This window comes from Sinohyriopsis cumingii, chromosome 1 (assembly GCF_028554795.1).
Source record: "Sinohyriopsis cumingii isolate HCF-2022 chromosome 1, ASM2855479v2, whole genome shotgun sequence".
In the NCBI taxonomy this organism is placed as follows: Eukaryota; Metazoa; Mollusca; class Bivalvia; order Unionida; family Unionidae; genus Sinohyriopsis; species Sinohyriopsis cumingii.
Genome location: NC_142961.1, coordinates 189762471 through 189783576, shown reverse-complemented (window position 1 = coordinate 189783576; position 21106 = coordinate 189762471). Strand labels below are relative to the sequence as shown.

General features: G+C 35.1%; 1 protein-coding gene across 2 annotated transcripts in view; it reads right to left on the bottom strand.

The window, feature by feature from the left end:
• Window positions 1–1391: 1391 nt before the first annotated feature.
• The window catches only part of LOC149808565 (serine/arginine-rich splicing factor 4-like), a 34374-nt gene continuing 14659 nt past the window's right edge, over window positions 1392–21106 (bottom strand). For both annotated transcript variants that reach the window (XM_089979167.1, XM_089979158.1), the window contains exons 5-8: window positions 15915–15984; window positions 10294–10367; window positions 7412–7534; window positions 1392–6534 (exon numbers count right to left, since the gene is read on the bottom strand). In XM_089979167.1, coding sequence (XP_089835293.1) covers window positions 6258–6534; window positions 7412–7534; window positions 10294–10367; window positions 15915–15984 — 544 coding nt within the window. In that variant the 3' untranslated portion in view covers window positions 1392–6257. The remainder of the gene's footprint in view (window positions 6535–7411; window positions 7535–10293; window positions 10368–15914; window positions 15985–21106) is intronic.

Here is a 21106-nt window from a genome sequence, read left to right as displayed (position 1 = left end):
CTCGTTGTGTCAGCATTTATTGTCCATATGTTGATTCAAAGAAAGTTACACCACCAAGTGGGTTACATGTGGTTTTAAAATTCTTCACTTTTTTCCCTGACAACCCCAGTGAGGAAATAAAAAACATTCCATAACTACGGCCGTGATTTTAACTTCTCGCCAAGGGTTACATACGGTTTAGGACAGTTGCAAGGCCAAAAGCGGATGGCCAGCTATGTTTATTCAGTAATTAGATGGTTAAAATTGGCTAGCTGCTTCAAAGGGATTAAGCTGTTTGTGTCATTATGGCCACATTTCTGTGCTCACAGCTACATGTGAAAAGATTTGTGCTCAAGTGCTGCTGACCATCAAACAAGATGTACCAACCAGTTAGAATTATAGGAATTTACAAATGTACTAGCGGGAGAAGCTAGTGTCTCAAACAGGGGGACAATGAAGTATCTAGTAACACCTGTGTAAAATTAATCAGTTGGTTCCTGCTGTTTGAAAGGAGCAAAGAATATAAAGATTTCGGTGAAAAAGACTACTCAAGTGAGAGACTTGTAAAAAAGTGGAAGAGGAACTGAACTGTGAAAGAAATAGAAAGCTTCTACAGGAAGCTCTCTAGGGTGCCTGTAAGAAACTGTACTTAGCACTCAAGAGAGGGAAGGAGGAAATGCAAGTAGTAGAAGAAGAGTACAGCAGGAGAAATAGTACAAGGAGCAGCACGGGAAGATTGCAGTAGGAAAGGCAAAGGAAGATTAGAAGAGAAAACAAATGCATACAAGTACAATGGACTACTCATTGAAAGGACTCACATTAGGACATTAACTATCATATGATGAATAAGGCATTTGTTAACAGGCCAAATTAATGCATTGACTTTTTAAGTGCAATTAGAAGAATTATATCCAGAAATTACTCAATTAGTTTATTATTAATACCAATTAAATTGTTATGTATTTTCCATTGAGTTCATCATGTATTTAGCCTGTTGGCATTGCGGACTAGGGGCTTGCGGGTCATTCAAAATATAAATGTCCACTTTTCTGCTGAATTAGACCCAATACTTTCGCGGGGTTGTGACACCCATGTATGATTTCCGATTTTGTTTATACAACCCACATCAGAAGCAATTTTCCTAACCAACGCTCCAATGTCAGAATCTAAGTAGCTTGAAACAACCGCCCACAAAAGATTTGTTTAAAGTCCTGTCCTGAGGGGTGGTCTGTATTTACTGCTCTTACGAATTTCTTTTATTCACTGTTTAAGATATTAACCTATTATCTTTTTGTTGCCCTTTTTGTCTTTCCTCACCCCCTTTAGAGACAAAACAAAATCTATTACGATTAAAGCATCTATACTCTTTTGTAAGAAGAAAGTATTAAACAACAAAAAAGACAAGACCAAAATTGCTGTATGTCAAATTTATGTCCATTTTATTTCAAGTGACAAGTCATGAGCGTAATATGGACTTCTGTACATTCTTTGTAGCTGCACATAAGCAAAACAATGAGTTATATACAAATGGACTCATTTACAATGAAGAAAAAAAGGAATTCTTCCATAGATTTTCAACTATCATAACCAACACTTTCAATTACATTCTTTCAATTACAAACATTTAACTTGAAAATCTTTCTACACATTAGACTTAGATACAAAACTATCTCTCTCTCTCTCTCGATCTAACATTAGTCAAATAATGGCTAGAGCTGAAATGAAATATAAACATTCAAATAGCAATATTTTCCCATAAATATTTGAAACAAACATAAGGGTTAGAATATTCTGGTTTTCCTAGTGTTTGATAGCTCAGCTGGTATAGCATCAGGCTTGTAATCAAGAAAGTATGTGGCTCACCAACAACCCAGACTAGCAACTTTTTGAGGATATTTGTCTCCAATTCCTCCGCATGACATAGTAACAACCCCACCGCCCAAAAAACTGCATTTAAAACAAACAAAATAAAAATGAACGTTTTCCTAGTAAATGGCAACAACAAGAGCCAGATTTGGCAGTCAGCTATTATGACCACAGGTCCACCTGTCCAAACAAAAATGGTGGGGGGATGGGAGCAGGCCTACCATTGTTACCAGCTCATCAGCACAAGTTAACTAGTGCAATCAAAAACTAACCCAATATCAATTCTCTATGGACTTGTAATACTGGCATGTTCAGCTACTGTATCAACATAAAGGAGATAATCAACAGTTTCCCAATGTATGATTTAAATACAATCATTTAATGGCTCATGGCAAGTTTCTCCATGGCTTCAGTTTTGAGGGTATACACTCCTGGCACGTCACACAATGAATAGGCTACTTTCAATTCTTATTAGTGGTTACTGTTTACCCTGGAGAGGAATAGATTATTGTATTAGCACATCCTCCCGTTTTCTATCACCCTACCAATTTTAAAAACAAAAAGCATATAGGATACAAAAAATGCATAAAACTTGGTCATTTCATTAATTAATTTAAAATTTCTAACCTGTAGCCAAGGGTCCCTAAAACTGTTGAATTGTTGGCATTTCAATGTAAATGGAAGCTCCTGATGAAAACAACCAAACAGGATTGCTTGATGTCTATTTCATTAAAAACTGTCTTTTGTGTCTAATATATGCAATGTCAAGTCTCAATATTTCTGAACAAATAGGAAGCAGATATGTGTTCAAGGAGATTAATTCCAAAATTTACAGAATTGAGATATTCAAGGACGGTGAACTACATCAAATGTGTTTTGTGCTGTGATGTGATTTGGATTTTTAATGTAGCTTTAACAATTTTTCAGTCATATTGCTACGATGTCTCCAATGTGGCAGATATATATAGTGATGTCTAGCACTGTGGCATCATGCTGCATACATGTCCCCCCAATCACATTATCCTGACACCAGGCCAACCAGTTATAACACTAACCTTTTAATACTGAGTGCCAATCAGGGCAGCTGTTTGTACCATTTATGTAAGTCTTTGGTACGACTCGATCGGGGATTGAACCCACGGCCTCCGGCATCCGAGGTGGATGCTCTAACCACTAGGCCATTGGAGCAGTCAAAAATATGTTGCTTGAAAACAGAGGCTGGCCAAAGCAAATACATTATCTGTGTTGCTAAAGAAACTCCCGTTTGATTTAAATGCCAACAAGTTGACTGTTTTGGAAGCCCTGGTGACAACTGGTTTTGAGTTGATAAATGAATGAACGAAATCACAAACTTTGCTCATTTTTTATATACTTGAAGCCTTCTGTTTTTAAAATCAGTAGAGGGGTTGGAGGTTTGGTTTACAAATAAACAGGATGGTGTGAGAATATTATAGTATAAACCCTTGCAGCCAACTAGAATTTAAAATATGTTGTTCATTAACATAAAAAAAATAATAGCAGAACCGATGTCGCATCAAAACCAACAAAGCCTTTCTGGAAAGGGAATTTCAGCATCATTGGATGAAATACTTACAATCCTGTAATTCAGTCTAAATTTGAATTTCGACACTTCAAATTTTAAAAAATAATTCATATGCTGACTGCACATGCATGAATTTTCTTTTGCACCCGAGTCAAGTGACATCAAAAGTGAATTGGTTTGATTTTCATTGTGAATAAAAATTCCATAGATTTTAGATGGTCAACACATTTAACTGAACTAGTAATTGAGAGTCACTTCCCTTTTGAACAACTAATGTGTCTTCAGCAATAAATGAACATTTAAATGATGTGGTGTAAGCAAATAAACACAACTATAGCATGTACATTCATTTGATTATTAGTCTGAATACAGAAGAAAATTACTCACCACCACTAAAATCTCACTTAATTGAATTTAGATTACCAAACCAAGTGTTTTCAATGCAGCATTGCTGGTGGTGGTGGAAGTCATCAGTACAAACCAATTGTTCCTCCCCATCCACACCTACCCAAGAGCCCAAAAGACACAATTTGAATAGGCGAATATTCATTTCAACTACAATGACAAAATCATCACAAAATATTGTTAATAAATTTCTATTCAAGCATCATGCTAACATATTTTAATACAGTATCAGTTTTTCGTAGCAGTGTGGGTGATGGACCACTTTAGCAACCGTTGTGCATTTTGATTACATTAAACTTTATCAAACACAGCTAATTGCAGTGAATATCTCTTATGCAAGTGCTCTACTCGTGTTGTTTTCCATTCTGACAGAGAAAACTGAAATGCTTGATCAAGTACAACAGACACAATCATATGGCAAGGTGGTCAAATTCTGATAGGTGGGTAATTTCAACCACTGCCATAGAGTACCAAGATCAACCATGACAAAATACATGCAAAATACTTTTTTTGTACATATGTGAACATCATACAATTACTTTCAGCACATAAATCACTACTTAGAGCAAATTATGTTATCTCATCATCACTTGCTTCCCTGCTGTCAAGAGGAAATCGATTCTAATGGTAACATATCTAGCAGGACTATGCAAACTTGTCAGGTTGTAAGAACAATTAAAATGAAGTCCAACACCAGACCTGCCAAACCTGAGGAGTCCAACTCAGTAAGGCAGTTGATTTTTTCCCGTAAGATTGACCAGTTTTCATTAGGTTGTAACAAAAAATCAATAACTGCTATTGTGAAGCTGGAAAACGTAATTAAATGTTTGATGCATCGACAAAGTATGCATAGACTTTATTTACCACTAGTACAGTTGCACAAACTTTAGTTCCCAATCCTGTACAACTCAATGGCTCGTTGCTATCTCTCAACTTTACATAATTCTTGGAGAAAACAAATTCCATTTCACATGACGATGGCAATCAAATTGCCCACCACGAGGCATACTCAAATTGGTATGTGATGTCCAATAAACGTAATTGTGTCCTTTCCAGCTTTTATTCACAAGGATCTGAATATTTCTTTTTAGTCTTCTGTGTTGATTATTAACACTTTTCTAGAAAATTATTTTCCCTTTCATCTTCACGCATCGCCTTCTAGACGCCAATTTTAAAAATTCTAAATTTAAAAGTTTGATCATGCAGACACTTTGCATGAACAATTATGTTCAGTTTAAAGCATCTGGGGTGCTGCTGTAAAGTTAGTCTGGTTCTCTGACTAATTTCACTAATTCCAAGATGAAACCCAGGTCCAAATAAAACACAGATGAAACAATTATCAAGATTTTTTTTGGCAACGATCATTTTTCCTTAGTTTTTGCTAGTATGCTCTAAGTATTTTAAGGCTAATTTTCGTAAAACTTATGGCAAAATTGTAAGAGTTGGCAGATCTGCGACATGTGTGCACAATAATGAGTCTAACTTTCTACATAGATTTTTCTGTGTGTTAAAAAAGCAAAATAAAATGTGACTAAATAGGACAATTTTACTTCAGGACTTCAGACACCCCCTTTTATTGACTAAATGGTAATTCCGATCTCACCAAGATACTAATGAATAATCAGTAATCATTCCCTAAATACAAGATGAGATTCAGATTAGAAAATAGAACTTCATAAACATAAATTAATGTTTTCTTAATTCATTGTTTCCCTTTCTCTTTTGGATCTCAACTACTTGGACTGTATTAAAATATTGTTTAACCCTTGCATAAAACACATCTTGGCAAATCACAAACTGACTATTAAAGTTATATATATAAAAAAAAAAGAATATACAGAAGTGACAGATTGATGTGTATTGTAGTGGAAGGAATTATCTCCCTTGTGGACACAACAGCCCACCTGGTCTTCTGTTTGATTTTACTGGATAAACATACAAAATGTTCTGTTACTTGTAATACTTGACATTCAGACAAATTTCACTGTGTAATGTCAACCTCTGACCTGCTTGTACAATATGAACAGTTATGTAACTTGAAGTCTACAATCAAGACTTCTTGCTAAAAATGTTACATACCACAAAAGTGGCAATGTCATTTTTAGTCATTTTGTTGTAATCAAGGTAGTAAAGTTGAACATCTACTGTTCATCAGCTCAAGCAAGATATTTACATGTCATCCTAGTATGGAAGCAGATGATGATTTGTGATGTTGTGCAGACAAGAAATCATGTTGTGACCATGTTTTCTTGTCCTTAATTTTGATCATCTTACAATGAGCTTTAAAATACAGATGGTTAATATCTTGCAATCATCAATAATCTACTAGATGAATTAAAACAATTTTTCATATTGTACACAGTTCACTCTATAAGAGCTAATGGTACTTCTAATTTTCAGAGTGATTTCTAGAACAGTCATCTTTCTGTCAGTTTTAAAAGATCCCAGACATACATGTTATAATCTATTCCTTTTCACTGTCGCCATTCTGTGCTTGTTCCTCATTATGATAGTTTTTACCCTGCGACTTTGATCTGGATCTGGACTGAGAAGCTTTTTTCTCAGCACCATCAACTGAGCGTGATCTTGAGCGAGACTTGCTCCGGCTTGCACTTCTACTGCGATCACTCCTGCTTCTGCTACGACTTGGGCTGCGCGAGCCACTACTCCTACTTCTGCTTCGTCTTGATCGGGAGCGACTGCGGCTTCTGCTGCGAGATCTGGAGTGGCTACGGCTTCGACTACAAAAAAAATAATCTCATTAGGCCAGAAGAAACATTCTGATTAAGCAGCCTCTTTAGGAAATCTAGCAAGAATGAAATTTATCCAACATTACGTCAAGCAAAGCAATGAAGTCCCAGTCATCTTAAAATTGAGGATAATTAGCTGTCCATTCAAATTTACAAGTGTAATGTGATGTGATTTTTATTTTTAACGTAGCTTTAACAATTTTTCAGTCTTATCGCTATGATGTCTGCGATGTGGCAGTTTATAGTGATGTCTAGTACTGGGGCATCATGCCGCAGACATTTACCATGATGCCCCACCCAGTCACATTATCCTGACACCAGGCCGAACAGTCCTAACACTAACCTCTTAATGCTGAACACCAAGCGAGGCAGCTGTTAGTACCATTTTTTAAGTCTCTAGTATGACTCGGCCGGGGATCGAACCCATGACCTCCCGCATCCGAGGCGGATGCTCTAGCCACTAGGCCACCGGAGCGGTACAAGAAGTGTAAACGTTGCCAATAAATAAAACTCAGTAAACAATAATTCAGCCTCGGCAGATATTTAATGCCCAGGTAATTTGGTGATTCTTCCACTCCATGGTTTCTACTGAGGTGAGATCTCATTTAGAATCATGCTATAAAAGAAGACTCCTTTTTGTCTAGCCCACCTTTTATTTGATCCAAGAAAAAACTTGAGACTGAGGTAAATCTAAAACTTTTAACAATGAGATTTATCTAGGGTGTGGACAGATGTACATGCGGCTCAATGTGCTCACCAAGGCGAGTACTAGAAATAATACTGCACATATTATAGAATCCAAATATATTTTCCATACAGAAATTGTACAACTGCTGATAAAAAATCAGCTCAAGTCATGTGGCTGTACCTCCGTCTACTGCGACTTCGAGGCCTATCCTCTACCAGTTTTATTCGTTTCCCATTGATTTCAGTGCCATCCAACTTCTCCAGGGCATTTTTCAGATCACGGTATGTGGCAAATTCAACAACTCTGCAACAGATTAACAATCAGCACATAAATTCATGAAATTAAGAATTTGGGTGAAAATAAACCAAAAATGGCAATGTTTACCTGTAAATACACATGGAACAGTTAATAAATCTACAGCCTATAAGAGAAGGAAATACACAAGACACCCTAACCTAGAAAATAAGGTCACAGTAACCTCCTTTTTTGACAGTCTGAATGCTCTTCTGCAGCTCAAGATACATACACACATCATTTTCACGTGTAGGTGAAATAGGGTACTATATATTGACGGTGTGGCATACTTGATACAGTCCCAAAATTGATTTTTAAATTTATAATGATTTTCAATAGTTTAGGTATTTTCCTTGTGGAAATATATATTTTTTTCTGTAAGTTCCTTTGCTGATCACTATAAATAGGTACTGAAGAAGAAAGAGCATTATCTTGTGCAAAAGCCAGTTCAAAATCAAAAGCACAATGCCATGTCTGTGTAACAATACAAGAAATTTTAGTGTTGTACAAGCCGACAGTTACATTATTATAATATCTAAAGGTTTTTGAGCTAGCTACGGGCATCTACTGAGAAGACTGATCACTCGATCGAATCTAATTTTATTCAGTTTAAACCTACTATTATTCCATCAAAATTTCAACAAGTTGGCCAGAGAAGGAGGGGCTGCAGTGATCATATCTACAAAAGACAAACTTTTCAAGGATAAAACCAACTTGTTTCATGTGTAGGTAAATTGAGGTTCAACTAATGGATTGCTGACCTAGTTTTGGCATAGCAAAGTCACTTTTAGTGAGATGTATTAACATAACAATTTTAATCAGTGCTGGTGAAATAGTCCCCAACCCTATGTGGAAGGTGCAACAAGTGAACAGCTGAAAATACAGTAACCACTGGATGTGGAAATTGTTTTAAAAACTGATCTAGATTTGGTAGAACATAGCTGCCAACCTCCGAATACAAAAATACTGACTGCTTGTGACAAAGATACTGATTTTCAGGAACAAATACTGATTTTTAAAATTTTATTTCAGATTTAACTTCATATACAACCATCAGTAAAGTTAGGACAGTGCTTCACATAATTATTTAATGTCAAAGATGCATGTGTTGCACACTTGTACCTTCTGGGGAGACACCATGTTCCATTCAGGTGCCAATTCAGAAGGTGCAAGAGTGCAACACACAGGCTGTTTATAGGAGCCTTTTCCACACATTATTTTCCCCCCAATCATTATCAATTCAAATGTACCAACTTTCACTGATGATCTCAATTCTGTCATTTTCTTAGTGAATGGTTTTCATTCTAGCATACGAGCATTCCTTTTTGATTTTACTGTCTGGAAAATTTAAAAGAAATTTAATAAATCGAATTACATCACGGTTCTCTCCGATATTTATATATGCCATACATTCAGGCTGAGTTGTGTATGATGAAGCAGCAAGCTGATGTTTATTAGCTTTTTGTGTTCTTTATTTCATAGGCACCTCCATGTCCAATAGTTTTCTCCTTTATTAGATGGTTTCACAAATCTAAAGATGGAACAATTGTCCTTCCAGATCTGTTTTCTGGTCCTTCAAGGAAAAAAATTCTGAATATTTTGCTTTCCTATTCAACATCATATGAAGATGAATATTACAAAATCCAATATGGCAGATAAAGACAAGCATGGCAGCCGCAATTTTGAATGAACCAATCTTACTGTAGATCTGTATTCCTATATACATGTGATAAATTTCTATCAGAATGAAACCGATTGCCCGTTCTAAATTGAAAATTGCAAGGAAAAAACCCATACACCCACTTTCTGGTCCAAAATATGGGACAAATACTGAGAAGAAAAAAAAAAAAAAAACAGGACACTTGGCCGCTACGGGTATTGTGAAAATACTTTCACCAAGATGTATTAACATATCAACAGTGATATTGTCTGAAATATATAAAGGGGTGTGGGTGTAATGAATGGTGTTGAAAATACAAGTATGAACTCATCTAGTTTTGGCATGGTCAAGTAACTTTTGTCCCGATATATGTACAATCACAATTTAATGAATGTGGATGAAATAGGGTCCAATATATTAAGGGTGCAACAAACATTGAAAATATAGAAGTGTGAAAATGGAGTCAAACTGACCGATCATTATCACAATAAATGCACAGTCTGATTAGAGAGAGGGAAGCAATTGCTATAACCCACCAAGCATGATTGATGTCAAGTTACTTTTGAAGTTGATAGGTGAAATCACTCCCACCCCACCCCATCAGCAAAATCAAGTGAAAGATGTACAATAAAACCACCCCAAAAATAAATCGCATACTTTATTCCAAGCTAAGCCAATGGACTATTATCCACGATTTCATGAACTGCAACATGTCACTGAATATACAACTACAGGTCTAATCAACTTTATAACAATTGTGATGGGGGAAAACTAAAAAAAAAAAATGAATTAATTGCGAACTTCTTATATATAAAAGGTATATTGTGTAAGGCAAGTGAAAAAGCAATAATTGACTTGTCACTGGCAAAGGACTTTTTGGAGACTAAAGTGAAAGTAGTGTTCCATGAGCTAAAACTCCTCTACAAGGTATAAAATTTACTGGAGAAATTTTTAGAAGCCTTTCCAGACATTTAACCACAAGACCTGAATGCATACTGCTTGATTACATAGACTGTCATTATGTTCACAACTTAACCGTTTATCTCTAGTGAAGCAGGGAAAATAAATCGGTCTTTATTATGCCTACTTCATCTTCTACAATACATACCCTTCATTCTTGTGCTGTTTGTGAGCATCAGCATATGTAACTTCTCCAGCCTGTCTCATGTAGTCTTTCAAGTCCTTGAAAGACAAACAATAAATGTATAGAAAATCTTGGCAACTAGTTATTTGGAGGAAAAAATTAAGCTGGGAAAATAAGTTGCATCCTTTAAGTTATGCCCCACCGCACCCCCACAATTAAAGCCCAATTTTATGCAAAATAAACATCTCAAAATAAGAGAGGATTTGGCAAAACACTATTCACTTGTATAAAACATTGCTATGATCTACTCCCGCTAAATGAAACTTGAACACAAAAATTACTTGTAAAACTTTAACAATGGTTACATTTTGGAAATACAATACCCATGTTGCAGCTATCTTATGTCAGTACACATGTATATATGTATTAGGGATCAATGGCAAATCAGGACAATAATGGCTATATAGTGCCATTGAAGGCATACCAAAGCCAGCTAGTGCAAAATCCTTAAAATACAAAGTAAACTTTTGATATACTTTTTTTTAAAAATCAGGCATAAAAGCTAACTCTTTTTGACTCCCTTTGTGATACACAAGATGCAACAAGCCCATCTGACATCCACAAGCACACTGGGAGATGCCTGGGAATAAAAGCTTCTTAGGATATTCTCAGAAATAAACACTGGTGCCTCCTACATTTCATGGATCATTTAATGAATAGTTTATCAAAATAGGGATAGACCAATGAACTAGAGCCTGCATCTAAATATATTTTTTATCAAAACATCATCACAATCCTGACCATATTGTGCAGAGTAAACTATTTTAATATAACTTTCGCTCACAACTGGGACACCATCATGGGATGTAAATGTTGCCTCTTATGGCATGCAGAAGGTCATAGCAATGGTTTCATTGCAAGATTACAACCCTGTTGGAAAATCAAATGCATAAAGGTGCAATAGCTGACTGGAATACAATACTGTTTATGGTACAGTGCTGCTGTGTAAAGCATCACAAAAAATGATGGTCAAATAGTTACTGATGATACTGCAGAAACAAGTCAGGGGGATAGGCAATTTAAAGTCACAGTAACACATTTTGGGAAAGAGTTTTCCTTCAGTACGAATTGTCAAATATTGAAGTTGCTTGACCAAGTTGCCAATAAAACCAGAGAAACATATGCCAATGTGACCTGAACCAAGGTGAAAAAGATGGACAGCTCAAGGTAACACTATATGCCCCTGCCATCTGTGTGGTTGGGCATACACTTTCTAGAACATATTTTGTCAAAACATTTTAAGGTTTGTGCCATCAAGTTTCTTATTTTTTGACCCTATGCTATTACCTCCGAGAAGCAATATTTCCCAAAGTAGAGAGATCAAGTGAACATAGCTGACCTATCTTCATGTCTTTATTCAGATTATTCACATGCTATCCAATGAAACAGTGGATCATATCTGGGTTTGCAACACTTGTTTCATCAATACTGGTACACTGAAAAGGAAGTGCCTTTAGTTGTATCCATCCATGCTTTCCCTTCAAACCATCCCTACATACTGTATATATTATTAAACTCTTGACATTTTGTGGTGAGAAAGCATTTGATAAAGTTAATCTGATCTTTAAAACTAGCTATCCGAACAATAACTAATGAACCATTTGCCACCAAAAACTGATGGAACAAGGTGTATATGTATATATTACCTCTACAAGTATTTAGACTTGTGAGCTGGCTGTAGCCCTCGCAAAGACCTCAGACTGTCTTCTTGTGCCATGTGAAACCCTGCATGTCCACTACAGGGCTACAGAGACTCACTTGAACAATCAAGTCAACCAGAGTGAAAACAGGATGATCCACATAGTAGTTAGAGCAATGCTCCAACTTGAGTGGAAACTTGCATCATCAGGGACATCAAAGGCGTGACAGATGGACCTCTCGACAAGGAGCTCTCTGTGCTGCTATTAATTTTCTTTTCTTTTGTTTTTTAAAACTATGTTAGCAATGATACATCAATAAAAGCTCCCAGCCCTTATCATCAGTTGAGATTTTTTTTTCATACCAAGCTCCAAGGTGGATCGATGCAACTTGTCAAGAGATCTACAACATTTATATTCCATTATAATCTTCCCTTCCTTCATTCTCATAGTGAATTTTATAGTCTGTTCTTTCATTTTCTTTACTCTTGTTTTGGTAAATGTCCTCACTCTCCTAAATTATTCGAGTTAATTTTATAAGTCTCTTAACTTGGAAAAGCATTTTTTCTTCAAAATAAGCATCCACTTCTTGAACCATTAATTCACAAGAGTTTGCTAAACCCATAATTTTCAAAACAAGGTTTATTTTCCAGCCAAACAGCATGTATGATTGAGACCAGAAAACTACAGTTACTCTAATAAAATAAAGTTGTATTAGGGGTGTAACAATTCAAAGATGATCACAACATATGGCCACTATGCAATACACATTGTTTATCCCATATGGTGATACTGCTAAAACTAGAGCAAACCTTTAATAAATGTATTTACCATTGTCTTTAATAATTAACTGTCTCTTACCATGTTCATATTGACAGTGTCCTGCAGTATACTGTTTGCAATGAAACAGAATGCAAAATAATGAAGTTTTGACAACAATTACTACTCTCATAATTTTACATCTCTATACTGGCCAATTGCAAGGTGTAAGTGCAAGTTTTGCTAATACAAGTGGTAAAAGAGCATATTTTAAATTTTAAAAAGTGTAATCTATATATTACTAATACTAATACTCCCATTTTGTTGAGACTATAACATCACAATACCCTATGTGATGCAATACTCGTGCTTTTCATAAAAAAAAAAATTTGTAAAGCTGTGTTGATTTGTCCCTTTTTTCATCGGACATGTTTTGAAGATTAAAAATAACCTCTACTCTATGAATTTTCAACAAGTCAACCTGTAAAAGCCAAAATCGTTTAATCCCTGGCACCATTTTTTGGGTTAAAGAACAGACTGGTCTGCTAGCAAACTATATTAAAAAATAAAATAAATCTGAGACAAAGTTTCTATATAAAGATATGGGTATTTTGTTGTTAAATTCATCATATACAGTTGCTAATCATAAAAAAATTAGGAAAGTGCATGTTGTTCTATAATGACAAATTAGTTCTTACAATGTTCTTGTGCAGCCGTCTTTCTTTTTTATAATGTTCTCAAACATTAATGATTAAAAAAAATTAATGTACATGTATGTATGTATCCCAGTGCCTGGGATAAAATGTAAAGATTTATATGTACCATCACCAATTTGTTGTATCTGGATGCCTTTACCTCATTTGAAAGCAAGCTTAATTTTAAGTTTTTCCTGCACTTCAATAAGCATGTTTGTATGCACTTGACAACAAATGTTTATTTGCACTGTCAATTCATAGCACCACCTAATGGGAATATCCCCCTCTAGTAAAACAGCCTTCTGAGAGTTCCTATGATGCAGTTGCACGTGTGCATATGTTAGATAAATCATAAAAACAATCCGATACAAAGACATTAAAAAAAATCCCTCCAAAAATAGACTGTCATTATCTGTGCAGATAAAATCATGGAAACCAAACAATTAAGATTTTTGAGGATCAAATTATCTCAAGACTTTGTCAGCAATCATGCAACACATTAAACACAAAAAATGAACAAAGCAAACTTGAAGAACCTACACAGTAATGACAAACACTGCCAATTTAAACCCCAACAGATTGAATTCTAATTATAGCACATCGCTTCCAGTACAAGCAAACATGTGACTGCTTATCATTCTATATTCTACAAAGAAACGGGTACTAAATATTGAATGTAAAATCTTTAAAGAATAATAAAACAGTGTAAACTGCATCGGTCAGTCACTACTCTATTCAAAGAACCCACTCCCCCCCATCCCAGGTTTACTAGTATAGCCCTCAAGGATTTCCTTTCAGAATTCTATTTTTTATACTACTTTTAGAAGTTTTCCTGTTATGACATGTTCTGTTGGTGAAATAGAGCGCAGTTTGTAGGATAATGAAATAAAGTAATGTGTGGACAAGCAAAAGAATTTTATTATAGGAAGTCAAATCTCTTAATATTAATTACTTTAAACAATTTTAAGTGTATAATGCACTAATTGCCATTAAATCATTAAAAGTAAATGTTTCAGATAAAAAAACTGCTCTACAAAGTATATTTTCTTCTCATAGTTTTAGATGAGTAAAGTACTGGGGTATGCATTGTATCATATCATGACCTTTGTATTGTGATACATATATGACTACCACTTTGTTACACCCCAATGTTCTTAGAGCACTATGTCATGAAACGGTATTATGAAACTGGGCTTCAGTTTGATCAAATCTGACTAAAGTGAAGCCCACGGTTCAGAGCAGCTTCTTCCAGAGTTGTTCATCATCCAGGCCTTCTAAGCATGGTGATATCCTCAACCGTTTCCTATTCTTTAGGAGCCCAGATTGCAAGCATCGGACATCTGACACACACACATCTAGAGCTAGTGGATGGGACAACCCCCGCAAGACGGAGCCAAGTGGGTGGGCAGAAGGAAGTCAAGCCATCCAGCCAGCCACCTAGTGTTTGTGTAAACAACTTGATCATCTGTCTGTCTCAAGACCCTCAATATGGACTGACCCATTCTCAATCAGCCTTGCATCAAGACCCTCTCATGTGTAGTCTTCAGGAGAGCAAGATATTGATTTATTAATAATATTCTGAATATCAACATTATTTTAAAGTTTAAAATTGAAAAAGAAATCATTATTAACTGTTTTTGTTAACTAAAAAATCTTTGTTCGAGAGATTTAGAAATTTCTTTAAACCAAAACAAATCAAAGCACAAGAAATTTTAATGAAATACTATACCCTATGACTGAAATTTTGTTTATTGTATTTAACACAGACCATTACTCACCATCGACTTTAGATAAAAGGAATCTCCATTTATAGCCATTAAAATTGTGATGTTTAACTACAATCTTCCAATATTATAATTTCCATAAAAAAACTACATTGTGAGCACTGCATTTGATTATCACGGTGTTGTGATAATACCATTTTTAAGGAGAAAAACAAAACAAAAGCTGCATCAAGATATTCAAATGAAACATATATTTCAAAGTTTAAGAAAGGTATGGATGAATGCTTAATTATAAAATTAGATTGCCAAAGATAATTTACAAAGAAAACCAGTCTAAAAGCACATGGAAGTATATGTAATCTTTCGACATTTCCCTTGATCAAGTCAGTATAGTGAGTATGAACGACTCTACTACATATACCTGCAAATACCATGTACCCATTAGCAAACAGTATGCTCAGATATGTAAGGACATCATGTTGTTTGCAGTTGGCCTATTACTAGGCAGGAAAATAAGGTAATGCACATCATAATAATTAGTAAGGGACCATATATCTTTTAAATGGAAACACCAAATGCAATATTATTTTGCTCACCGAAGTTTAATCTAATGAAATGTCTCAAGGTTTCCTCACATCAAGATAGCAATAAAACTATGATGGTTATCTCATCAACAATTCTCTCACGCTAATATGACTCTTGCCCTTATCTGCATCTTTTATTTAATTTTAAAAAAAGTCGTCAAAGAAAAATATAAAATGTATACATACTTGCCAACTAACTCTAGAGGACAGATTCTCCACAATCAATCTGTTTTCAGTTCTAGTTGGTGGTCCATATCTAAACAAGAAGAAACCAGTTCAGATCATCCAAATTAAACTTAATGGATATCAAAAGCAATATAGTTTAAGGGTGTTGAAATTCTAATACTTCCAGTTTTCCATGGACAAATGCACTGAAAACTGCTGGCCATTACAAAAATGTTTTGTCCATATGTATGAGATTATCAAAAATATAATACTATCAACACATGCATAAAATGAGACAGTACAAGAGCCCAGCCATCTGACATCTTAACATGCCTTCCTGAAACTTTTGTTTTATGGTGTTTATCATATTCACATTTTTGTTTTTCCTTTTGTTGTTAATGCAAATGTCAGTTGCCATTTTATCTATGACCCTAAATGAATGTAATCAAGCAAGCCATTATCACAGACATGTAACTAATAAAATCAGCATCTCCCAACTGACAAGCCAATGAACTGACAAGTGATTACATTATTTCCATAATGTTCAAACTAAATATAACTTGAAATTTACACAATGATTGGTTGGTAAAATCACAGCTTTCACAGGTAAAAAGTACTATAAGTCCTTCCTTTCTTGAAGAGTATGTGCATGTTTTAGATTTTTAATGCAGCTTTTAACACTTTCAGTCATATCACTACAATGCCTGTAGTGTGGCAGTTTATAGTGACGTCTTGCACTGGGGCATCATGCTACAGAAATGTAGCATCAGTTTCACAGATATGATTTTGGTATTCCATAAAATAAGCTGAAGATCTGAAAGGGGGGTCCTCCCCCAACGTGGTCTTATGGGTCAGTGCCCCTGATCCGAGGGACCAGGCAGCCAAAAATGGGTTTTACAATTATAAAAAACTGCTCCTGGTGCAACTTAGATCATAACATATAACAAAATAATCATTTGAAAAACTAACAAAATTACAAAAAAAATTCAACTTGGGACTTGAATTTTACAATATTTATTGTCACATGAATTTGTTCTCCAATATTGGTGCTTAAGCTATTTCATGTGCATGTCAGTGTTTACATCGTAATTAAGTCACAATTTCTCAATTTTTGCAACAAAAATATTTTTTCTTCTTTTCATAACAAATCTGTAAAATAAACACCCAAGAACACCAACTATATACAAATAAACCCATGTACTCGTTTGTATATTTCTCCAATGTACACAACTTCAATGAGAGCCTTTTTATCCTTTCAAGCTGGTGCTTGTATTGGTGACATCCAGTGCACATATTCTAACAGAGCTACATCTGTTCTCTCTTGCAAGAAATCTTTCATCTTACAGTAATTAATTGCACTTTTTCCAGATGCCAGATTTCCGTGTGCAGCCTCCTTTGTAGGTGCTGTCCCAAATGCTTCCAACCGCAATTACTGTACAGCAGAAGTCACAAAATGCCAGTCCTCTAGCGATCAGTTTTCTTATAAACTGACAATGTAAATTTCTGTTGACTTTTAATTCCAGCCAATTCCATTCATTTTTAAAAACTTTATTTAAACTTCTTGTGTCATGGTTTCAATCAACAACTCGAGACGCCATTTTTTGCAAGCACGCTTCTTCTTTCCATTGCCATCAGTTTCCATTACATGGAGATTCATTGGATGAATTTAAACTTTTGACCAATCAGAATACTCTTTACAAGCAAAATCATGTCTGGTTCCATGAAGTCACATTATTGTGACACCAGGCTGACCAGTCCTAATAATAGCCTCCTAATGTCGAGAGCCAAGCAAGGCTGCTGCTAGCACATTTTTTCACCCAAGTCTTTGATCATATGGTATCGGAATGAAAAAATTGTAGTTAAAATAAAACTGGTTTATTTCACAGGGATTTATATAAATTATACAGATAGCTAGGAGTCTTAACGATTAAAAAGACTACCAACAATATTTAAAAAACATTTCGCACTACATTCATGCCCAGCCCAATAAACTTATCAAGTCAATTTTTCTAAATAAACAGTCAGGCCTAAAATGGCAGGATTGATTTTTAATCAATGAATCAAAAACAATCATTTTGTATATATTTAAGCTATTAAGTAACCCTTTATATATATATATATATATATATATATATATATATATATATATATATATATATATATATATATATATATATAATACCTAGACTAAAATTTATATTTGGACCCCAAACGTTTCTGCTATAATATCACTCCCCATAAACCAAAACCTACATCCTCCAAATTGCTGATGCCAAATTACAATGTTACATTCATCCATACATGACAACCACTGGCGAGGAAAAAGTGCAATCCAAGTGGACAAAAAGAGTAATCCAAGCAGAAAAAGTAGTTCACATATAATAAAATTCAATGAACATTTGTACAACATGATTTTTTACCCCCCGTCTTTTAACATCAATTACTGCTTCAAATTTTCATATATATATATATATATATATCACTTTCAGCAACAGTCTCATATTGCATTTCAAAACACTTTGTACCAGCTGCGATTATGAATGTTTTGCACACCAGCAGAGCACTAAGTGATGGGTTACAGAGCCTAGATCTGAATTCAGTTTTATTTTTGTTGACAATACTGAACAATCAGTCAGCATTTGAATGGTAAAGAACCGATATTCCTTTCATAACCTGAGAAAGAAGAGGAAATATACATTTTCCAGTTATTGGATCTTTTAGCTGGGAAATAAGGTGCTGTTCGCATGAATACATTGTCAGGTAGAATGCCAACTTGATATTTCAGGACAGCTTTTAATTTATCAGCTGCCTTTCCTGCAACAAGAAGCATCATATGACAGGAACAACCTGATATGTATATTTTTCAAAATACGGAACGCAACTCCTTTATGAGTTCCAGTCATCACTGATGCATTATCAGCTGTAAACCCAAACAGTTCTGCCAAATGATGTTTATTCAAAGCATTATTAAGCAAATAAAAAATGTTTTCTCTGTTAATTCAGGTAATGAAAGAAGAGCACTCTTTGCCCATTTCATTGTCAAAGTCAGGGTACAACTTTTTGTCATCATAATCACTGCTTCTGTCTGTTGCAATACTATTTTCATGGCTTCTGCCATTTTAAGTGAACTATGTTCTGCCAAACACCTGACAATATTAGATCATTTTGTTCTTGCACATGCATATTTTCTCCAATTTTGGAATCAGGAAACATCTGTTCGAACCAAGGAACAAGGTAGTTTTCTAGTGTAGGGTTAGTCAGTGTTCTATTAAGAACTCTGTAAATAACGCCTCAGCATTTATAAAATTCGTGTCCATATTTAGTTCTGCTGCAACAAAGAAGTTACCTTAGTACTAGAGTTAGTAAAACAAGCTAATTCAATGACCAATATTAAAATCCCTTCCACACAACCTGCAATGTGCATGAAGCTGCCCTAGAATGGAACGCTGTATTGTGTAGTTCATGTATTCATCTTTGAATCAGTTTTTCTAATCCATCTGTGAAATTATATATGAACGACATTTTTGCTCTAACACACGCATCGACAAGAATAAATCTGACTTGACTTTCAGCGCCAAATACCTACAGACTGGTTCTGTACCAGAATTGAATTAGAACAAAGAATCTGTGAGCAAAGATTAAAAATTAGGAAACCAGTCTGTTCACAGCTGCAATAAATAAAAACCAGAGGTCAAAAGTCTGAAAGTAGAAACCAGCATGTTTTTGGAAATAGGGCAGCTGCTATAAATAGAACATAATACTGTTAGGAAAGCACGTGCATGCCTACAGACAAGCATGCTCTTATGTAGTAGTTACGTAGAAGCCGTCTTTTCTAGAAAATGGTCTGAAAGATTAATGGGATGTTACTAACAATGAGAAAACAAATGAAGTTTTTTGGGGGGGCACATACAGAAAACATGTAATCCGAATACATTTACAAGTAAGGCATAATCTTGTGGGGAAAAAAGCGTAATGGTTGGCATGTACATCATCCCCACCCCCATAATGATAAACTTAAGCTTTGAAATGCATTCCAACTGCCGAATTCCATAAAAAGTGGATATTTACGATCCAGAAATAGCAAGTGGTCCTGGTTCAGGTAACTATTAGCAAATACTGCCGATGGTTTGCTGGCGAGCACATCCCTCAGAAATGAACCATGGACACAAAAGGTCATAAATATTACTGTCACATGTGTCGATTTTGGCCAATATTAAGTTTTGGGTCTGAAGGAAAGGCCAGCTGTTAACTAAACATGGAGACGAATCTATGAAGATTTTTCCTATGTATAACTGATCAGAACATTTTTATTTTAAATTGCTGCCTCAGCATGAACAATCTGTGCATGTGTAATTTGGATTTTTAATGTAGCTTGAACAATTTTTCATTCATTTCGCTATTATATCTGCAGTGTGGCAGTTTATAGTGATGTCTGGTGCTGGGGCAATATGCCACAGACATGTAGCATTATGTCCCACCAGGTTCACATTATCCTGACACCAGGCACACTAGTTTCAACAGTAACCTCTTAATGCTGATGCAGCTTAAGGACCATTTTAACAAGCCCTTGGTATGACTCGGCCAGGGTTCATAACTAGACACTCTAAACACTAGGCCACTGAAGCAGTTGCCTGAACAATCTGGCCAATATATTATACAGTCCATTTTTCATTGAACGTTAAAAAGCCAATCACCTTTTTAATTGTTTGCACTTGTATATGCAACATAAACATGCTCTCTCATAATAACAATTAGCATCTCTCTCTCTTTAGTGAAAAAAGTGCTTTACTTATTTCACACATTTGCAAACAAATAATCTCCCCTCAAAGCCAATGAAAAACATCAATATTATTTATTTATTTTTTAAAGTACAAGGTTTTAGACTTAAAGTGAGACTCATATCAATGACGATGTGCTTGTACATCTACTTGTATTTAAGACAACTGGTATCAATGATAACATGCTTGTATATCTACTTGTATATAAGACATTTTCTTTCATGTCTGTGATACACTCAGTAAACTTTTTCTCAAAATTTTTAAAATATCTTTGATTCCAAGGGTTTAGTGGTTACAATTAGTTTTGTTCATCTACTTTAGTTAATCTGTTCATCTATAGAGGAACCAACATGGTTTATGTAAGAATCAATCAGCCTGCTTATTAGCAACCAGCCACAAGCTAGATTGGCATCTACTCTTCCAGCTATGAAGACA